The sequence below is a fragment of the Coenobita brevimanus genome, chromosome 57 (genome assembly GCF_032717465.1).
Source record: "Coenobita brevimanus isolate Jiangsu-jjx chromosome 57, ASM3271746v2, whole genome shotgun sequence".
NCBI lineage: Eukaryota > Metazoa > Arthropoda > Malacostraca > Decapoda > Coenobitidae > Coenobita > Coenobita brevimanus.
The window spans coordinates 2,916,154-2,938,151 of NC_137010.1; the positions used below are offsets into that span (position 1 = coordinate 2,916,154).

General features: G+C 39.2%; 1 protein-coding gene across 1 annotated transcript; it reads left to right on the forward strand.

The window, feature by feature from the left end:
- Window positions 1–5,600: 5,600 nt before the first annotated feature.
- On the forward strand, window positions 5,601–6,917 carry LOC145402193 (uncharacterized). The gene is made up of 2 exons (XM_080274311.1): window positions 5,601–6,552; window positions 6,745–6,917. Exons 1-2 carry the CDS (start codon window positions 5,601–5,603, stop codon window positions 6,855–6,857), a joined length of 1,065 nt encoding a protein of 354 aa, XP_080130437.1. The 3' UTR covers window positions 6,858–6,917.
- The last annotated feature ends 15,081 nt before the right edge of the window (window positions 6,918–21,998 follow it).

Genomic DNA, 21,998 nt, shown 5'->3' on the forward strand with positions numbered 1-21,998 from the left:
GCCTTACAGTACAGTATATTTATTCTCTTGAACTGTCAAACTTCTTGGCTGCATCCCACAATAAGTTGCTTAAGGTAACAATCACATACTATACATCATAGAGCCCTTGTCAGCTCACTATCAGAGGTAAGAAATTTTGTTCAGTCCATGTCTAGCACTTCTTTCAAGCTCATTCAGTTTGCTTCTGACATTATATTTGTTGAAGGAGGTGTGTGGCAAGACCTACCACCTTCTTTTGTTGTATCAGTATTCTGTACCTTTCACAACATCTTATCAATCGATCAGTCATCCATCAAGAGCTTTCCATCCCAGAATTCTGTATTACACTGTTTCATACAGTGCATTTGTTAACTGTACCTAATATGTGGTCTTCATCATGCCCTACAACATCCTGTGCTATTCACATTCACATGACACTTTAAGCATAAGCTGGAATTGTTTAGGTCTGAGTCAATGGACATGGTGTTTGATACTGATACTGTCATTCTATGATATTTTTGTGCTTTTCTTTCTTTCATGAATATACCTCACCTCATCTCTTAGGTGTGCATTAAAGTTGGGTTGATGATAATGATTATACTGATAAAGATGCCGTGTCTTGCACAAAATCTAAATTTTCATTCATGGTTTGATTAAATACAGTACTTCTTTGCTTTCTAAGTTTGGTTTCTTATAGATTTATTAGGAGTACTGTGACCCTAATAAAGTTCTTTCTGTAGGAAAGCGCAGAAGAAATTGTGGTTGGTCCAAAATTTACCGCTTTCAGCCAGATTTTTTTTTTTTTTTTTTTTTTTTTTTTTTTTTATACCCAAGTGACTGACTGACCAGCTTATGAAGGAGCTGTTGAAACGAAGGAGTTGGTTAAGGAGATAATTAAAAACTTCTTTTACAATACAGTAACCTAAATGAAATGGTTTGGAAATGCCAGGAGTAAAGTTAAGAAGATAGTCATTAGTGTTACACAGTCAAGGTGTTCAAGGTTTGAATATACTGTACAGTTACATCGTCAGTGTCCTAGACACATTCATATTCTCAAGCTGTCAAACATAATCTGCCGGTAAGGTTTCTTAATGTAATTAATTTTTCTGGTCATCTTCAGTCCAGTCCAACTTAACCCTTCACACTTTAATTGAATGTAACTAAGCTCGGTCTTACCCATCTCATCCTGACCAGACTACCCAACCTATCCAAACATTTTTAACAATTGTGATGTAGTTACTTATTCCACATTTTGTGGATCCAACCAAGCTAACCTAGCTGTACTTACTGATATTACTAGTAATTTGGTTTTGCAGGTACAGTACCTACCTAGCAAATATCAGCTCACCGTACCAGGTATATATCTGGAACGATCATCAGAGACCATGTACAGTACCAATACTGTTTATCGTCATGATAACATCTTTATCTTAACTCCTTTCCCACTCATGTAACCCATTCAGTCTAAAAATGTCCTTTCTGTTTTTAGTTTTGCCAGCCATCTCCAGGCAACTTTGTTCTGTTTAGGACTGACCTGTTGAACTTGAGGTGTTAGACATAGCTTTTTTTATCCACTCAATACGAGCACGATAACAGGCAAGATGGTTTCATTTAACCCAGGAAACCATTTACTATGTTGTATGGTAACCATAAAATCAGGTGATGCCCGGTGGTCTAGTGGGTTGAGGTTCTCCAGTCAGATGAGACCCATAAGGGTTTACATCCAAGGAATGGTTGGGATTTATTGCTTACCTAATTCATTTCGGGCAAGTGAGGCTCCTCACCCACACCTTACATCATTAATCATCAGCTTCACCCCATTCAGTTATGCTCTGTGACACAAGTGAAGCTGGTGGCTATGTTAGGAAGTGTGATGGTTTGTTTGTTCAGGAGGGGGTGGGTATGACTGTTAGTGAGCGTGACATTGAGGTGGGGAGATGCTGAACCATATTCTTGTCAGCTTAAATTTCTAACCCATTGTCCTTAATACCCAACCACTTTTTTTTTTTTTTTTTTTCCTACTAGCATTTTTTTTTCTTACTGCATCCACACATACCCTTACACAACTACTGATATATACCATATATATATATATATATATATATATATATATATATATATATTTTCTACACCCAACATTTTTGTACTTGATGAAACATTATTTTTTTACTACACCTATATTTTTTTAACAACTATTTTTTTTGTTTACTATACCTGACTACTCATTTATTCACTTTTTTTCTCATTACCCAGCTATTCCTTTGCATATTACCTGTATTTAGGTTTTTCTAATATTGACATAGATTGCAAAAATAGCCTACAAGAAAAAATTAACATGGCACAAGCCAAAATAAAATAGGAAGAGGTGCCAGGGGGCCTCTTTAACTAACAATATAGATAATACAGGTACTGTAATATATACAAATACAGGTAATACAGATACAGACAATACAAGTAATACAGATAATACAGGTAATACAAATAATAGATACAGTTGTCAGAGGTGGCAGTGATAGTGGTTGAGTAATTAATTGACCCTTTCAGTATGATGACAGATTTTTGTTTTGCTCTCTCCAGGTGATTTCATTCAGCTCAGGAGAGACTTTTGACACTGCAGGAGCCAGATATAGCCTTTATTAACTCTTGCTACAGTGGTTCTCGTGTAAGCTGAATACAGTAAAAACATCTGGTAGCAGCAGTAATAAAATAAGAGCGACATCCTTGGGCTGAAGAGGTTAGGGTAATTTCCATGTGATTATTAGTGTATAAGATTACATTCATGTTCACAGTTATCTAGATTGAAAGTTTAAATATGTCCTTATCTTCCTCTGTAATGTATGTAAGCAAATGGATTGGGGGAGACTCACAAAGAGAATGTATGAGAATGGGATGGTTGGAGGAGGGACGAGGTAGGAGAGTACCGGTATATTAGGGAAAGTGTTCTGTCATGGGTTGAAGGGTCATTTCTTAGTAGAAAAAAAAGGCCTGAGGATTCTTCTGTCATTGTTGCTTAAAACAGGGTATACAGTACTCTCAGACAGGAGATACGGTACTGATAGACATAATCTCGCGTTGCATTAGTTTACAGGAAGCATAGTGGAAAATACAGAATTTAAATATGGTATCCAGAGGTTTGCATTTATTGGAGTATGATTGTTTATGAATGAGGTTAAGTGAGCTATTGGCAATGAAAGTCCTGTCAGCTCTCCTGCTTTTCTCTCTACAGACTTTGAAAATTAATCCTTTGAATTGGGAGTAGGGGACAGAACAATGACATGTAGCTAGATAAGTCATCATTGTCGGTTGCTGCAGATTCATGAGACTGATTCTATGGAGAGAAAAGCAGGAGACAACAAAGTTTTGATGCTGACTGTGCTGTTCACTTAAGGGGTATAATTTCTGTTCACCTTGTAATCATACCTCTGGCTAAAGAAATAATAGCCAAGATATCACACCAAATGGAAACCAGTTGTCCAGTAATAAGGTGATAATTTGAAGTTTTGTCAGACTGGATTAGGAACAGTTGGCAATGACGCTTTTATGTACCGTACTCGTTTAGCAAGGAAAAACTCCAAACTGTCAGCATGAAGTCTTTGTTTGGTATGATGCCCCTGCTACAGCATACTCTCATTTAGGGATAGGGGTGGTGGATGAGCTTAAGGGCTAAGGGTAATATATGAGCAGAAACTATGGCTTGTGACTGTACCAGAAGGGTAAATATTAAGGTGCATATGGAGAGGACTGGCCTGATTGTGAGGTCTAGCATAGAAAGGAAAAATAGAGTGTTTCTATGGAAGGACATTGTTGGTGTTTGTGCAGGTGCCTAGCAGTGTCACAAACCACTGAATGATTGTCACTTTTAGTTTTATCGATAGTCACTGTCATATCCTTTGACTCCATTCCATCCTGCAACTTCCTTAATTTTTCCTTGACCACTCTCTCAGCAGTCATCATTTAAGTCATTGACATATAACATCTCCTAGGTGAGACTAGTCCTAAAGTTCCATTACAGAGCCACAAACAGATTATTTGATTCACCTTGGGTAGGACCTTTAGCAGTGAAAGGGTTAATGAAGTCTGTCTCTAACCCCTGCAATTTGAAATCTCACCCCTGAGCTGAGAAATTTGTGTGGAAGCAGCAAGAATGAAGTGAAAAAGGCATCATAAGATTGAAGGGCTTAACCTTTGGTAATTTTTTGATGTATTTTAAAATTTATGTACTAGTTCCTTTATCAGTTACACTCAGTCCTCGTAAATCACCTCAATTTGGGTCTGGACCACTGCCGCGATATACAAATTCTGTGGTTTATAAATAATAACTCATATGTGAAAAATGAACCTAGGTCTGGACTTTGGCCAACCACCCCCCACAGCACCTTACCTACACCTATCTAGGCACCATCAAACACAAACATACAAATTTAGGAATATTCATTGCATGTATTTAATAGAAATAAGGAATGTTAAGGGATCTCACCTTAATCCTATGATGAAATTGCTTAAGTGAATGGAATGGGGTGGTGTTGGGAAGAAGTTAGAACCTCTCAGCACTTGTTCTTCGCAAACTTTCGCCAGCTTTGAAAACTTCTCTCCCCTCTCAACACAACGAATGAGCTCCAAATGTTGACTGTACAACAACTGCGGCAGCTTCTTGACGTGATACTGCTTAGAGCGCTTCACTGGGGGGTCAGGAGGGGCCATGAGAGGTAGGAGGCGGGGGGAAGTTGCACAAAAAAGGCAGTTAGCTCTCGTACTCCACGGCGACGGTCTGTAGTGTGCGGACTGGTGGGACAAGAACAACAACAACATGATGGCATTAGTATGAATATATGCCACTAGGGATGCGTGGTGATTGGTTGTTGGGTCGCGATTGTCAGTTTGAATGCCGCTGTTTACTATTCTCCTCGGAAAAGGCCCACTTCGATGCCTAGGTCCGCGATTTTCGTGACCTAACAGCGATTTAAGAGTGCCGGCAGTCTGACAGCCACTTAGCCGTGATTTATGAATCCGTGATTTATAAACACGCGATTTACGAGGATTGAGTGTTTTTTTTGTTTTTTGTTTTTTTTTAAGCTTTGTAATTTCTGATATTATTTGTAACTAGTATGTAGTTGACTTTCGTGTGCGTCAAGAGAAGGCCCTCTTCTAGTGTTGTATGCAGTTGTTATTATGAATGATTGTTCTTAAAACCGGTATACAGTATATATATTTTTTCCAATTATCATCATCATCATCATCCTAACCACAGTTTCCACTGTTTCAGCTGAATGGGTAGAATCCAGCATTGGAAGATGGTATATACAAAAAAAAAAAAAAATGTTACTTTACGGTTATTGTGTTATCCAGACTACTAATTTCCATTGTTTGTTTTGCAGTTCCTTCTGTGGACGATGAATGAAAAGAAACCATGTGAGAATGAAGCACAGTCACCCATACCAGGTGAGAGAGAACAGGATCCCCCACACAGGCCAGAGCCACCCCACCCAGTTTGTTTACATCCACATGCTGAGGAGGAGGAGGAGGAGGAAGAAGGAGGGGTGGAGGGAGGGGGGAGAGAAGATGGTGGAGAAGATGGGGGAGGGAGGGAAATGCCACCAGTACAAAATCTGGACCAGTCAGACATGCCGAAGGAGCCAGGGGGAGTGTACGTGCGGAAGCGAGGTGTACGCAGTAGTAAGCCAGGTGTGGGGCCGCCCCCAAGACCATTCAAGAAGGCGAGGTACGCGTGGGAGATTAAGAACTACGAGCACACAGTGAGTAACATGACACAGAGCCTGGGTGAGTGTTCCCGCCCGATGCAGCCACAGGACCCCCGGGACTCCAGTGATGGTCACAGCGATGGCAGCCAGGAGGATGGGACGCTGGATCCCAGGGATGGTCTTGAACGCACCCCGCCCTTTCTCGACCCGCGGGCCACCCACCGGCCAGACCTCATACCCCCCATCATGCCCGCCCCGTACCCCACCACCTACACCATGATGGGTGCGCCCCCACCGCCGCCAGGGGTTATGTTACCGCAGGGTGATGTGGTGAAGGAAGGGCCAGGCACAGGGCCACTAGACCCTGATGCTGGCATCCTACGATGGCACACACGTCAACTATGCCGTAGCATCTTCGACAACACCGTCAACCGGATGTTGGAAAACATGGGGTTCTCACCAGTGACAGAGGGTCGTGAGGGTGTCCATCCACTGCTGGTGCTGAGTTTGAGTGATGATGAGGAGCGTGAGGCAGAAGAGGCCCAGCGAGCACTACAACACCAAGCCCTAACGGCAGCCATGCATCACAAGGGCCTTTTCCTGCCTCCCTACCATTATGACACTCTAGACAGCCCCACCACCACTGACTATGACTCTACAGACGAGGATAGCGACTTACCGGACGACCCGGGGCCTGACGATCTGCCAGACTTGCCTTTACCACACCCCCTAGGCCCACCAATGTCCATGACTCCACCAGGGCACACACTCCCGGGCATGTTGGCTCCCCCACCCCCTCCAGCACCAGCTCAGCCTGTCTCCTTCTCCCCCCAGCACCCACCCACCACCCAAGACTGTGATGACACCCACAACTGTGATGCCTCCCAACCACCACCCACCCAACAAATTAATAGGCACCATGATAATAATACTCTCTGTCCACCACACCCAGAAGATGAGGAGGAGGAGGAAGAAGAAGAGGAAGAGGAAGAGGAGGATGAGGGCAGGGAAGGAGGAGGGGGAGGGGGAGGAGTTGGAGGAGTTACTGAGCTAAGGTCGACAGAAGCACCGCCACCGCCGCACAAAGCCGAGAACGAAAACAACAACGATAAGTATTTCGTCGACCAAGCAATTGAGATGGCAATCAAGCAGCAAGGCCTTGGCTACCAGCAAGCGTGATGCGGCCTTCTGTGGTAGCTGAGGTGAAAAGAAAAAAAATTGAGAAAAAAAAAATTGTGTAAATCTGCGTGCCCTAACATCCCTCCCTTTACTGTGAAATAATCCATGAGTGTCGCTGAATGTGTGCGAGACATTTCTTGCTTTCCTCTGAACTGATGCCATCTTGTCATAATACACAACTTGCTTTTTACAGAAGGACTCTCGTTGGGGTGGGTGGGTCATATAGTTCTTTTCTTAAACTGGTGATGTGTGCTGGCATCCCCAAGACTTCATACAATTATACTTATATTCCCTAGTCTGTTTCAAAGTCATAAATTATGTTAACTACTAGAGTTTCTTCCCTTCAAAGAATCAAGATACTCATTAATGTAGGAAGCTTCATTATTTTTATCATTAATTTGTACCTTTATCTAATTGTACAGTCAGAGTAATAATACCAGCCAGGCTGTTAAAAATAAAAAGGAGATATATTGTTAAATGATTCACAAGCTTTAATGCAATCCAAGTGGTGTGGGTTTGGAGGCACAGAGAGAGTTGGTATTTTTTTTTTTCAATCAGAATTAATTTATCGTCATGTAAAATATTCTCTCCCTTGCGTCTCCTGCCCTGCCTTGTTCATGTGTTTGTATTAATGTCGCCTGGTTAGCTTAGAGTTCCTCGTGTGGAAGAAGCGAAAACAGACTATTTTACAATTAAGCATTTATTTAATCCAGTCTTGGAATACAGTAGGAGCCCCTTTATTTTGTTCCCTCAAGTTGGCCGGAAGGACAAAGTCAAGGAATGGACTGAATATTTGAATAATGTTGACACTGTGAGTCACTCTCAGCTGAGTAAAAATCAGACTAATTAGGGAGATAGATGGATAGAATTTAAGCCTACAACAAGGAGAGCATTCTTCACTTTTTTATATATATATATACATTATACTGCAACCGAGCAGTTAGTAATGAAAATTATAATATTAGGAGGCCAGAATAAAGGGGCTGTTACCATGTAGACCAAGGCCTGTGTTCTCATCATCTTTGGAGGCCCTCTGATACCTCTTCCTTCCTGAGTTATTCCTATTTGTGGTGCGTTGATATATTCTTGTATGTTATTTATGCAATCCATGTTGGTATTAAGTACAGTAGATATAAGTAGTATAAAAAGAAAATCTGAGGTGTAATATTCAAGATAAATCAGTAAGAAAGAGGTGTGAGAAGGCATCCTCAAGCTCACAGGAATTCTGGCCCAAATGTGTTCCAGTTTTTCATATGAGGGTGGAGTCATGGAACTGTACAGATGTGAGGTGAGCTGCACGCTGTGTTAAACCAGACAGATGCTGTTTATAGATGCCACACGTCTTGGGGTGAAACTATGTAGAGGAGCGATGCTGTGAGAAATTACCGTTTCCCCCTCCCCCACCAGACCGAATCTCCCACATGTATGTTTGTGTTCAGTTTTATTTGGGGGGGCCTCTCCTTGCAGCCTGTTTTTTGGTAATTTGCTTGCTAGTTGGGGTGCTTTAATCATGCATGCATTTTCTTTAACCCATAAATTTTTACATGAGAAGCTGATGATTTTTACATTTGTAGTTTTCTGTGTCGTTACTCCACTGAGTCTGGGAATGTCCTTCTCATTTATCTTTGCCTTCTCCTGGCTATCTTAATCAGCTTGGGACAGACTGGTCAAACTGGAGGGGTTAGGTGTAGCATTAATAAACCCCTTCAGTACGAGAGGCTTTTCCTAAGTTGAGTAACAGTGTCAGGTAGCAGGAAGAATAAACTAGAAAAAAAAAAAGACTACTCAGATTCAAGGGATTAATCCTCGTGTTTGTAAGTTCACAACTAAGCTGCCTCTGCTTCACCTGCCTGTGTTTGAGCATTTCAGAGTCCACCAAGCTCCCATTGCTTATTTTCACCCCGAGACTGAGGGATCGAGCATTGAATAAACACATTTCTAATTATTTATTTGATTGCAAAGAGAGAGAGAAATACAAAGCCACAGTAATTGAAATTATTATATATTTGTACAGATGTGAAGCATTTATTAGAGTTCATGTCAACAGATTACAAGTTATAAATTTCTATTAGCAATGTAGGTTTTGTTTAAGGTTTTGAGGAAGGGCTAGAGTATAGTTTTGATTATCCAGGCTATGTGGCATTCTATATTTATTCATCGTTTTGGCTGCATCGGTCTCAGTCTGTATATCTGTTTATATCATTCTTTAAAATTTATGTACCAACCCATCTATCTTTAGCAGTCTTTATCTGTGTCAGTAAATCAACAATCTCTGAATCTCCTCATTTAAAAATTTGGAGGATAAATTAATAATTTCTCCATAAATTTTTGTGGGACATAGACTAAGAATTTACTTCCAGAACTTATATTGCAATATTCTCCTCACCAGTTTTATTCTGCCTATGTCATTCATGTTATTTGTACAAGCTATGTCTGCATCAAGAGGACATATACAGCAGACAAAAAATGAAAAAAAAGAGGTTTAATAGGAAAAAAAATTGATAAAAAAAATAAATTGCCAAGGAAGAGATGCTAGGAAACCTTCTTAGTCAATGAGAAACCTGCCTCCAGGCCTCTGCCACTGTGATCCATCCATGCTTCACTCTTCCTCGTCACCAATCTCCTCTCTTTCATCTTTTCCTCCTCTTAAAGTCCTCTCTTCCTTCTCTCCAGACCTCACCCTTCCTCCTTTCCAAGCTTCTCCATTTCTTATCGTATTTCTACACTTCTTTCCACCTCATCTGGATAATCAAGGCTTTACTGAAGCATTACAAGGAAATACTGAAGACTGAGGTGTGGTTCCCGGGTGAATAGTTGATAGGGTATGATTGTTTGATATGATAGAGTATAATTGCTGGATAGTTTTATTTTATTATAACATACAGTATCTGTATTTTGTCACAGTGCAGTGTGTTTATCTTTTATTTTAAACAATCATAGTGTGTTTAGTTTCTCTTCTTTTATCAGAAGGTAAAGGTGGTGTTACCACTTTAAGATTAACTGATGAATTTAACATAGAAAGAATATGAAATAAAGTGTTGAGCAATAAAAGAAAGAATGAAAGTATGTTGAGTGTGTGTTTAAGGGAGAGAGAGAACAGAATTTACCAAATTACTGTGTTGTACCACATAAATGGCATTTCAGTAATTATTGTTTTATGTTTCAGTATAAGTAGATCACTGATTTATGGCACTACTGCAATTTCTTTTTTAGATTTCAAATTGTTTGATTAGTGTACTGTGATTTTTAAAAAGATTTTCACATTTCCCTGTAATTTTGTCAGGTTAGGAGGCTCTCCAGCACCTGTTGGATACTAGTTTATTGCTGCTTATGGTGTTTATATTCTCTTTGGTTGTTATTAATGCAGGCCATGTTGATAGTAAAAAAGTTATAAGTAAGGCACAAAACAATTTGCATATGGTGGTTATATTCTCTACCGTGTTGTTAATGCAGGCCATGTCAATGGATAAAGCTTATAAATAAGATACTTTATTAGAGAGCTCGAAAACTTAATAAGGAAAATAAATCACTAAGGAAGGGAAGCTGGAAGGCTTCTTGAGTTGACAAAAGTATGGCCCCTGATCTAGATGTTTACTGAGGAGCCATGACTGAGCCAAGAGGCCAGGTCATTATAATCCACCACAGTGCTGTATTAGCTTTGTCACTGTACAGGAGGAAGATGTTTGTGAGCATAGATTATGTGTGTTTCTGTGTGTGTGGGATGTTGCTGGAGTCTGAAGGTTATTGGAAGGTTTTGAAATATGATTTTTTTTTTTCTTCCCACATAAAGCATCATGTTTTGCAAAGGGAAATGTAGTTATGGTACATTTTGTGGCAAGTCCTGTGTTCATTCTGTAACATAAGAGCCTGTTATTTCACTTAAATGGGATGGCAGGCCAGTGACATGCAGTAAGTCCTCTATTCATGCTAGTGATGTGTTCTGGAAAAAGTGCAAGCAAAATAGGTCAGGCGATAGTTAAAGGCTTTGTTTACCAGAAACTTAGTGTACAAATTACAGTTAGTATAATTAGACCACATAACTTTTTTTTTTTTTAGACATCAACATACTTAGTGCAGGTGAAATTTCCTAATGAGGGGACTTCCTGCAGTGAAATTATCACAGAATTAGAAGTGTTTTTCCCTGTGATCCAGTAACATCTATTTCATGTGATTGTGCTACCTTCAGATGATTATATGAGGTGCTACCCAAAAGTTCCAGTAATTTGAATATTGTAGGAGACCAATTTACCTTACCTCCTAGTTCTCACTGTCGCCTTCGAAGTAGTCCCCTTGGGCGGGTATACAGTGGTCCCAGCATTTTTTCCACAAGTGCACGCCTCCCTGGAAGGCTTCAGGCATGATGGTCTTGAGCACCTCGTGCGATTCTGTCTGGATCTCCTCAATCGAGTCAAATTGACGCCCTTTCAGGCGTAATTTGAGCTTAGGAAACAGGAAAAAGTCACAGGGGACAAGGTCAGACGAATAGGGTGGGTGGGAAATGACTACCATGTTAGTGGAAGCCAGGAACTGCTGGACAGTTGATGTGTGAGCGGGGGCATTGTCATGATGCAGGATCCAGTCCTTGTTCTTCCACTGTTCTGGACGTTTGCAGCGGATGTTCTCCCTCAGACACTGCAAAACCTCGCAGTAAAGCTTTCTGCTGACAGATTGACCTGGTGGGACGAATTCCTTGTGAACAATCCCTTGGATATCAGAAAAATGATCAGCATTGACCTGACATTGCTGCGAATTTGATGCGCTTTTTTCAGCCTTGGTGAATTGGGAAACTTCCATTGTGACGGCTGCTGCTTTGTCTCCGGGTCATAACCATAAACCGATGATTCATCACCAGTTATGACCTTGGAGATGAAAGTGGTGTCATCTCTGACCTGATTCTTGAGCTCCCTGCAAACTGCAACGCGATGTGCCTTCTGCTCATCACTCAGCGGTCTTGGCACAAATTTTGCAGCAACACATCTCGTGCCCAACACGTCCGTCTGACAAAATGCATTGCACACTTATGTATGACAGTACAGCGATATCACAAATATCATGGATAGTTTGTCTGTGAATCTGCAAGGATAGCATGATGAACCTTTCCGACGTTCTCTGGTGTTGTTGCCGTTGATGTTTGTCCAGAATGAGCGTCGTCTTCAACGGACGTTCGTCCTTCCTTGAGCCGCATGCACCAAAAAAATGTTCTGGTTTGGGACATGGCATTGTCACCAAAGGCTTGCTAAAGCAGCTGGTGCATTTCTGCAGCTGTCTTGTTGATCTTGAAGCAGAACTTGATACAGGTTCTTTGTTCCGTGAGGTCCGCCATTGCAAAACCACCAGACCACCTACACACCACGTTACAATAGTAAGCGTAGCTCAACAACACGTCTGCTTACAGACACGGCCAGGGCCATACTGATGCACAAGGGGTGCCGCTGACTCCTCCTAGTGGCAAAAGGCAAAACTGCAAATGGTTAGCTCCCTCTGTTCAAATTACTGGAACTTTTGGGTGGTGCCTCGTATATATGTTAAGAGAGACTTCATGATCAATGGAGTTAGAAACAGCCTGCATTAACGTACTCAGTTCCAAAAATCTTTCCCAGTTGAATAAAATTTGTCAGGAGATAGCTAGAATAATCTGGAAAAAATTGTCATATGAGTAAAGGGGTTAATATTTAAGGATGGTATGCTGATGTCCAGAGTACAGTACAGGATATTTGGTACAGTATATTCATAAAGCACTCACTTATAACCTACCTATACGGCAGTTGATTGAAGGACCCAGATGTAATGCAACACCAGTATTTAATGGTAAAGCTACAGTTTTGAAGGGACAGGGGCTTTGACTCTAAGGTATGAAATGAATGAACACCAGTAGTTTGAGTCCAAGATGTGACTTTAAAGAAACACTACAATTTTGAGTATAGGATGTACTTGTGATTTTGAAAGAACCGGGTATAGAGTAAAGGACCCCTAGATTTATTAGATCATCCACTTCACCCAGTAATGTATGTATTTTTTATTTTATTCACACAGTCTCCACAAGTTTTTATTCAGTAGTTTAGATTTTTTTACTTGAAAGATTATGATTATATACAGCCTTCTTACACCCCTCTACTGTTAGAAGTCCTTCCTAAGCTGAATTAATGGCTTGAGGCAGCAAAAATATGGTGAAAAAGTCATTTTCTCAAGTTTGAGGCGCCCAAGAGGATTTGCTGTGATGGTTGTACTGTCTTTGTTTACAGATACCGTATATCCTTTAACCCTTTCAGTCTGATGATGTATTATTCTGATTTGCTGTTTCAGTTTAGGAGAGCACCACATCACAACACTGGAGAGGTTAATGAAAGCAATATGTAACATCTCCAGGCTTCATCTAATCTCTTCAGTTCATAGTTTCCCCTAGGTAATATATATATATATATATATATATATATATATATATATATATATATATATATATATATATAGGTGGGGGCGCTCACCATTCACTCACTCGATGTAGTGCTGGTCTCGGATATCTGCCCTTTCCTCTCCTCCATCCTTCTTTCCTTCCATCCTCTTCAGTTTTTCTTTCCTTCATTCTTTCCTCGTCCTTCTGCCTACGGGTAACTTTACACTCCCTTTTCTGTCTTTCTTTCCTTCATTCTTTCCTCTTCCTTCTGCCTGTGGGTGACTTTACACTGAGTGACAAGCCAAATGGTTTCCTGTACACCAGGAAACCATTTACTACTCTGGGTGGTAACCATATAACCAAATTTTGGCGCCTGGTGGTTTAGTGGGTAATTACGGTGCTCCTGTCGGATTGAGCCGGTGAAGGTTTATATCCAAGGGGTAGTTGGGGTTTATTGCTCACGTATTGCCACTCAGGGATGAGCGAGGCTGGTCACTCCCATCTTAAATGCCAGGACCAAGTTTTCTAGGCCTGGGCTTCTACGCTCCTCATGGGGCAATGTAGGATTGGTTGATGGATGGATGGATGGATATATATATATTTATATATTCCAGAGATATTAAGAAAAATATATCCATCTATCTGTCGCCAGACGCCATAATCCTGTAAGGGGTGGCAGATTGTCTTTGTATTAGTTGTTTTACATGGAGGGGCACTAACCCTTCGACAACCCACTTGTTGACACTTGGGAACTCACGTGTGTTGGTTATATGGCTACCACCCTACGTTGTAAATGGTTTCCTGGCTTACAGGAAACCATTTGGCTTGTCACTCAATGTAAAGCCACCAGAAAAGGTGAGAAGAGTAATAAAAAGTGACAGGAAAAATGGGGAAAATAGGAAGAGAGGAGGGCAAACTCAGAAAAAGAATGATAAAGGTGAAGGAAGAAGTAGGCAGCACTCCATTGAGTGAGTGGATGATGGTTGTCACCACCTTCCACAAAGAAAAAAAAAAAAATGATTGAAGGGATTATAGTGATTCATTATTAGGTTGCTGATTAATTAAATCCTGTTGTGATGATTGTATTCAGCTTAGGAGAAACATTTTGAACCAGATGGGTTAGTTAATGTTTTAAATAGAAACAGTCCCTCCTTGGTTGCATAAAGTTGCAAGAGTAAAGAAGAAAAACACACAATCAAATCAAAGTCCTGTATTCTCCTTGGTTAAGATTACTTCCTTGCACCTTATCCTTTGAGATTTACTTTTGGATATAGCTGGTTGTTATAATTTTGGACATTGCAGTATGTATATGCATAGCATTGTGATATTTGAAAGATATATGACCCAGAAGAGGAGAGCAAGGTGTAATAAGCAAAACAAATAGCTTAGGACAAGGTGTTAGGGAGATTCCTTATCTGTTAAGACTTCAGGCCAATGAGAATCTCATGTAAATTTATGAGAAATTACATGTTCAAATTCCATTGTTCTCTGTAACATTGATTTGCCAGATCCCCTCAATTTTTCAAAGAAGTAGTGATATATTGGAACACATCCTTGATTTGTACTGAGGACTGCCTGCATTATAAAAGAGGTTCGTAATTATTTGGCTTAAAAGTGAAGCAGTTTTGTCTGCAACTGCACTAAGGTGTTGATTTGCCTTTTTTTTTTTTTGGAATGTAAAAGTTTCTGCCCCGCCTGTTTGCCAGTAATTGGTGTTTGTTGTTGCAATCGTATGGCATTATTATCATTACTCTTACTTATTTTCTTATTAGTTTGTATTAAGATGTGACTTACAGTATGGTTTCTTTTTATTAGTATGCACTAAGATGTGTCTCACAGGACAACTGTGTTTTTATTTATGTTAATAGTGCAGTGCATACTGTATATTGCTTTGAGTGGGAAAGAGGTGAGATGAGGATGATGATGATGATGATGATGATTATTGCTGTCGCTGATCTTTATTTCACTTTACTGCAGGGCTGATACAGTAAATGTTTTGTCTAGGCTTTCTGCATTCAGATTAAAGTTTTTAAAAATTATTTTATAATTATGTATGAAACAAAACATCTCCACTAATTTGCAGGGTTGTGCATTAAGTAATTTTTTGAAGACAACGGTCAGTGCTTTGTTCATGCCAGCCACCGTAACTTTCCAGCAGTGCATTACTAAGTTCCTCTGACGCTGTATCCTTGAAAAGAGAGAGAGAAACAGAGAAAAACAATAGACTTTACTTATACAAATATGTATAGTGTACATATGCATTTTCCTTTTACTAATTTTACTGCTGTACTATTATTATTATTATTATTATTATTATTATTATTATTATCATCATCATTAGCTGATGATGAATATTATTATCATTTTTTGCTGACTCCACAGTCTTTCAGTTAATATCCCCTTCTTAGTATAATGTAGAGGCCCATGTGTATGTATGGATCAGCTAATTCTGCCATTTTATGTCTCCAGCTCTGCCTTCTTTTATTACAGTAATTTTGTGTGTGTGTGTGTGTGTGTGTGTGTGTGTGTGTGTGTGGGGGTGGGGGGGGGGGGCAGGTGGGTGTAAAAACCAAAGGTTCAGCTGCCAACAAGCTTTTCTTTTTGGGAAAGCTAAACAACAGAGAGCCAAATGCCATGATAAGTCAGAGCAGCTACTGTACTTATCTTAATACAGTACACTTTTACGATCGTTGTTTAAAAACAGACGGTGATAGAGCAGAATTCCAGTGTGTTCATATGAACCCTTTACTTTGAGGATGTTTCTATTGTTGTTGCTACCACTGAATGATGTCATTCAGCTTAGGGGAGATGTTGTGCTGTGAAGGGGTTAATGAAGTAATCACTCCAGTTTGCAGTGTATATCCTGAGGTGGAAAAATTGTGTGGAGACAGCAAGAACAAAGTATTTATGTCACTGGATTGAAGTGGTTAACCCATTCAGTCAGAGGACATCTTTTATGTTTTAGTCTGGTCACCCTACAGGTGATTATTATTAGTAGTAGAAGTTGCAGCCCCAGGTTCATCTGAGATATGAACACAGTGAACTGCAGGCTGAAGTTTCCTCTCTTGATCAGCCCGCCATCTTTCTTTAAGGGAATAGGGGGGGAATTGAGGGACATTCACATAACTGGGCAGCTCCACTGACCAATTATAGCAGTGCCACCACATGAAGGTATCCCTCTCCAGCACAGAATGGGGGAGTTGTGTGTGTATATATATATACTGGATATATGTATAAATATATACATATTAACCCCTTGACAGGTAGAGACCTTCCCTTAGTTTAGCTGAATAAAATAATTTGGTGTTAGCTTGCTTACAGTGAAAGCTGTGCCATCATACTGAAGGTGTTGAATTGTTTTCATTTTGTGTTCTGTTGCTGTAGTTGTGAATAGTAAGGGTTTACCATGTGTCATCTTTTTTATCAGTTTCATACAGTTCTGTTTAAAATTATTTTGTAAGATCAGATGATGATGCAGTGGAGCAGAAGTGTGGAAATTCACCCCCTGTGTCTGGTGTCATGTTATATTGATCTGATATTTGCTACCTCCATGTGATTTTACTTGGCTTAGGGGAGATGCCTTGTAGTGACAGGCTTATTGAAGGCTGTATCATACCCCTCCTCTGTTTTGAATCTCTTGTATGCTGAGTGAAATTATCTGAGGGTAGCAGGAATAAAATAAAAAGTACATCATCAGATTGAAGGGGTTTAAGTGTGTAGTCTCTAAAATTTGCTGTTGCTTCAGTTGTGGATTTTAAGATTCTGTCATTTGTTCCCATTTTCAGTTTTACACAAATGGTCAGACTTTTGCAGTACAGTACTTTGATATTGAGAGTTTGTCAGCATATTTCCAAGGCTTAAAGAGAGTAATGATTGTAATTCTAAGAAACTGGAATATTGTACTGTGATGACAAGTTTGCATGGTAATCAGCAAGTAAAATATTGGTCAACCGTACTTGCTGTGCTGAGAATTGTATGTCTAGCAAGTCAGTATTTTATTTAAGAAACATCTGATCGACAACATGCAAAGAAGCACGTTAGTGGTGATGTGCAAACAGTCTAAGGCCCATGTTCTTATTGGCGAAGGGGACTTTCAGCACTTCTTCCTTTGTGATTTATTTTCCATATACGCCTTATTCTCCTTTATGTTATGTATATATGAATAACTCACAAGAGAGTATTAATGTGCCAGTGCAGAAATAAGTTGATAAGAAAGATGTGCTAGGGAGTCATAGGGAGCCATAACTGAAGAGAATACAGGTCTGAACTTTGGACAAAACCCTGTGCCTCCTTCCTGCTTGCTGATCACATGTTTTTGGGTAAGAGTGGCCGTGTCTTAAGAAATGCGTGTTGGTAACCTAAATGGCTGAGTTGTCATCCGATCTCATGGGCTGTCTGGTGTCATGTTTCCCACACTGTGATATATACGAACACCTGAGAGTGAGAGAGAGGGAGTCAGAGCAAATGTGAGAAAGTGAGAGTGAATGAGAGCAGTGTGATGTGGTCGATATAATCTTGGGCTGTCAGTCTTCTCTAGTGATAGATTATTGTACCAATTAGAATACAGGAAATTGCCTATGAGAATGATGCCATTTTTGTCTAGCTGTTAATATTTCCACAAGCATTACTTTTTAGAAACCTTAACATTATTCTTTTATTTAATCTTAACACTGAGTATTTTTTGTTATGTTACTTTGTGTTCTGTGTAAAAAAAAAAAAATTATTACTGTATTTCTTTGACTACTGGTATTGGCTGTAGAAGAAATGATGCATGTACAGACCAGAGATGAGTACAGGGTTTATTGAAATTAATATAATGGGGTAAATTGCTATCCAGTTGCCAAAAAGTAGAATAGAGCAAAGTATATCAAGCCAAACACAGTCAGAAACATACAGATCACTTTAAAAATTGTTTGTCTTTAAGTAACATTTTGTCTTGATTCCTCCTAGACCTTAATTGATGGGTGTGTAATTTTAACCCCTTCAGTCCAAGCATGTCATTTTTACTTAGTGTTTGCTGTGACCAGATGTTATTCAACTTAGGAGATCCCACCAGTAGTGATGGGGTTAATGAATGCTGTATGTAACCCCTTCAGTATGAAAAGTCTCATCTAAGCTAAATCAGATTATCTGGAAATAAAAATGAAAAGTAAGTCATCATAGTGAAGGGGTTGAAGATAGTTTCAGTAATGTGAGTTTGAATACTGGTTGAAGATTTTGAATTCTGGCTGACTGGCATAATGTCCTATGTATAACCCCCACAGTGTGATGATGTACTATAGTTTTTGTTTTATACCATCCCCAGATGATCGTATTCACCTCGTGATAGACTCTTTGAACAGGAGTTAGATATAGAATTTATTAACCCATCTTAGACTGAATAAAATAATTTTGAAGTTACAAGACTCAGTTATATTATACATCACTGGATACAAGGTCAAATTCAAGGAGATAAGGGACTGGATTCAAGGGTATAAGGGGCTAGATGTGAGGATGTAAGGGGCCATATTCAAGGATATAAGGGGCTAGATTCAAGGATATAAGGGGCTAGATTCAAGGATATAAGGGGCTAGATTCAAGAATATAAGAGGCTAGATTCAAAGATAAAATTGGCTAGATTCAAGTGTATGAGGGACTAAAGTCAAGGCTTAACTGTTGTAACTGGTATGCTGTTTTACATTGCACTTAATTCTTTTAAGGCCAGTGTGTTTCTGTGACTCCTTCCAGCGTGCAAAAGTTGAAACGTGAAATTCAATCTAAATAATGTATGTAGATTAAGGGTCACATCCTTGTTGCTGAGGGGACTTTTCGTTACCTCTCCCTTATTGATATGCACACTGTTCTTTTTTTTGCCATAGGAGTCCTCATTATGTGTTGTTTTTTACATTCTTTTTTGCAGTTTTTCCATATAAATTACAGTACAGTACAGTAGTCACAAAAATGCATTGTTCATTATAAGTTGGTAATTTATTACACCAAATATGGAAAAGTTGTATTTTGGAACACATACATGACATATGAGTGCCCCTCTCCCCTTTTTTTAACTACCAGATACAGAAATAATGTAAACAGGTAAGAAAGAGGTGCTTCCGAGGCACCTTATCTTCGTCTGTCTGATGTATTTTGTATCTTTTTCTTGCCCTTTCCATCCATCCATCCATCATCCAACCCTACGTTGACCCATGAGGAGCGTAGGAGCCCTGGGCTAGGCAAGTTGGTCCTGACATTTAAGATGAGAGTGAATGCCCTTTCCAGAATATTTAATTAACCTTTGTGGACACTTCTTTGAAAGGATCAGTGAATGCTTTATCAAACCTCTCCATTTCAGAAAGTCTCTCAAATTATTTATAAAACTGTCAAGAAGTAGCACAGATAAAGCAAAAAATAAGTCACTGGACTGAAGGGGTTAAGCAACAAGGATACAGACCCACGTGATAGCTCCCCACAGGTCAGTATAGGTGAAGAGGATGCTGTGTACAGTCACCATAAAAAGTATTGTTACTTTTGCCGTGTTTGATGTGCTGAAACGTAGGGTAGTGTTTTGAAATTCAGGAAGTCCTAGTTATATGTCGTCTTATTTAATATTTCTTTTTTTTGCTATTAAACCTGTCTCTAAAAGGAGGATGGTGGACTGCAGGAACAGGACAAAAATATGCCTGCAGTCCTCCAGGCTTATGTTTCAGACATGCATAGGGCTGCAACAACAACAACCCATGGTAAATAATAGAAAAATTCCTTTGTATTTTCAGTGCTACATTTAAAGCTGATTTTCTGTTTTCTCAAAATCTTCAGTCTTGGTTGTGTGGAATTGATATATTGGAACACGTCTGTGACACAGAACATCAAGGAAAAATCATATGGCAAAGCCTGACTTTTTCTATTATCAGGTACTTGTATTTACTAGGGACAGAGGAACATGGATTTTTTTTTTTTTTTTTTCCCTAATGAAGTGGGTAATGATGCTCATTTTATGTAATGTCACTCAGTAAAGTAAAATAGCACAGTGTCATCCTGATTTATTGTCACTCAAAATTGCTAAATGTAGAGAAATATGGAAGACAATTCAGGTTCCAGTTTTTCTTATTGTATGGGTAACATTACTTGATATGTTGACTGTACCTTTATTTGTAAGTTCCCCATAGGTTCCCAGTTTATCACTGTGCATGCCAAACTATATTTATTTTAAGGTATTGACAATGTGGCAGTTGCAGCTAAAAATTTTGCCAGTTCAAGTATTCATAATCCTGACTATCACTCTTATTTATTAAAAGAAAAAAGGTGTAAAATAAGGGATTAGTTTTGTATGAGATTTTTTTTTTTTTTTTCAGCAACGGAAAGTTCTCAGTACTGTATATACTGTTTATTATTGTACTATATTGACTTTTTCTTAATTGCCTATTTTAATAATTGCTATTTAAAGTCCTTAGTAATTTACAGAAACAGTACTTACTGTATTAAAGTTCAGTTTCTACTTATAAAGCTGATGTGCAAGATTCGTCCAGTTAACATGTACCAATTTTATGCAAAAAGTTGTAATACTTTGCACTACATCCCCCAAATACAGTATAACAAGGACTGCTGTGTTCCAAAAGTTCCCGATCATAATTTGTATTCAGCAATTACATCTTATGTTTACAGTCATGTGTCTTGGTTTATGTGAGTTTGTGTAGTGCTTTCATCAGTGTCTGTTGTAGCCATGTATTAGTGCAGATATTCCTCACATGAATTTTCCATAAGTACAGATATTTGATGTGTAAAATTCTTCCATAGTTACGTTGATTATTTGACCCCTTCAGTACAAGAGATGTTTTGTGGGTTGAATAAATTTATCTGGAGACAGCAGGAGTGAACTAAGTAAAGAAAGATAGCTGTTATATTGAAAGGGGTAATCGAGTGTTTAACCCTTTGAGTGTGAGGTTCATTTCCTGAGCAGACTAAAATTATCTAGAGTTTGGAGACAGGAGAGAACAGGAAAAAAAAAAAAAATTGTGCTGAAAGAGTTAATTATTCTCTAATTGAAAGTAGCCTGTAATTTACTAGAAAAACAGTTTGAAGTGAGAAATAAATGTGATTTGTGTTTATGGCCTATCATGCATGAGTCTGAGGAAGCATATATTGTCACCTAAAGTTGTTTCCCGTAACCTCTTCACTGTAAGTGATTTTAGATGAATTAAAGTTTCTGGTATTAGTGTGAGTAAAATGAAACATGTTCAGGAGGCCTCTGCAAGATGAGTGAAATAATTTGGCAGTAGTGAGAAGAAATTATTCCAGACTTCATTCTGATAGAGGTTGACAGAGATCCTTCTAAACCCTCTTCACTGCAAAAAGGGTCTTTCCTTGCAGAAAAAAAAAATACTGTATATATCATCACAGGTTAGAAAGGATCATATAGAAAAAAATGTCTCAGTGGTGAAGGGGTTAGGTAGAGTAACATTTTGCTCTCACCCATGTTGGACTCACAAATGAGGAGTGCCTGTGACAGATACAGTTAGTCCTCTTTATAAGTTGACTTTTTTGTCAGTATCTTTTGCTGTTAACCCTTCAGTCCAGTGATGCATTTTCTGTTTTAATCTTGATAATGCCAGCTTAATTTATTCAGCTTAGGATAGACTTTCTGAACTGGAGGGATTAGATATACCCTTCATTTACCCCTTCACAACTAGGGATTCTTCCAGAGTTGAGTAGATCATGTGGAAACATCAGGAATAAAAAAAATACTCCACAGCATTGGAGTGAAGGGGTTAATTTCT

What these genes read in the sequence shown, in the direction of transcription:
- LOC145402193 (XM_080274311.1), top strand. Translation starts at nt 5,601, where the DNA reads ATGCCGAAGGAGCCAGGGGGAGTGTACGTGCGGAAGCGAGGTGTACGC. An exon ending in CTGTGATGACACCCACAACT is followed by an intron (nt 6,553 to 6,744) that starts GTGATGCCTCCC and finishes GGTCGACAGAAG; the next exon opens with CACCGCCACCGCCGCACAAA.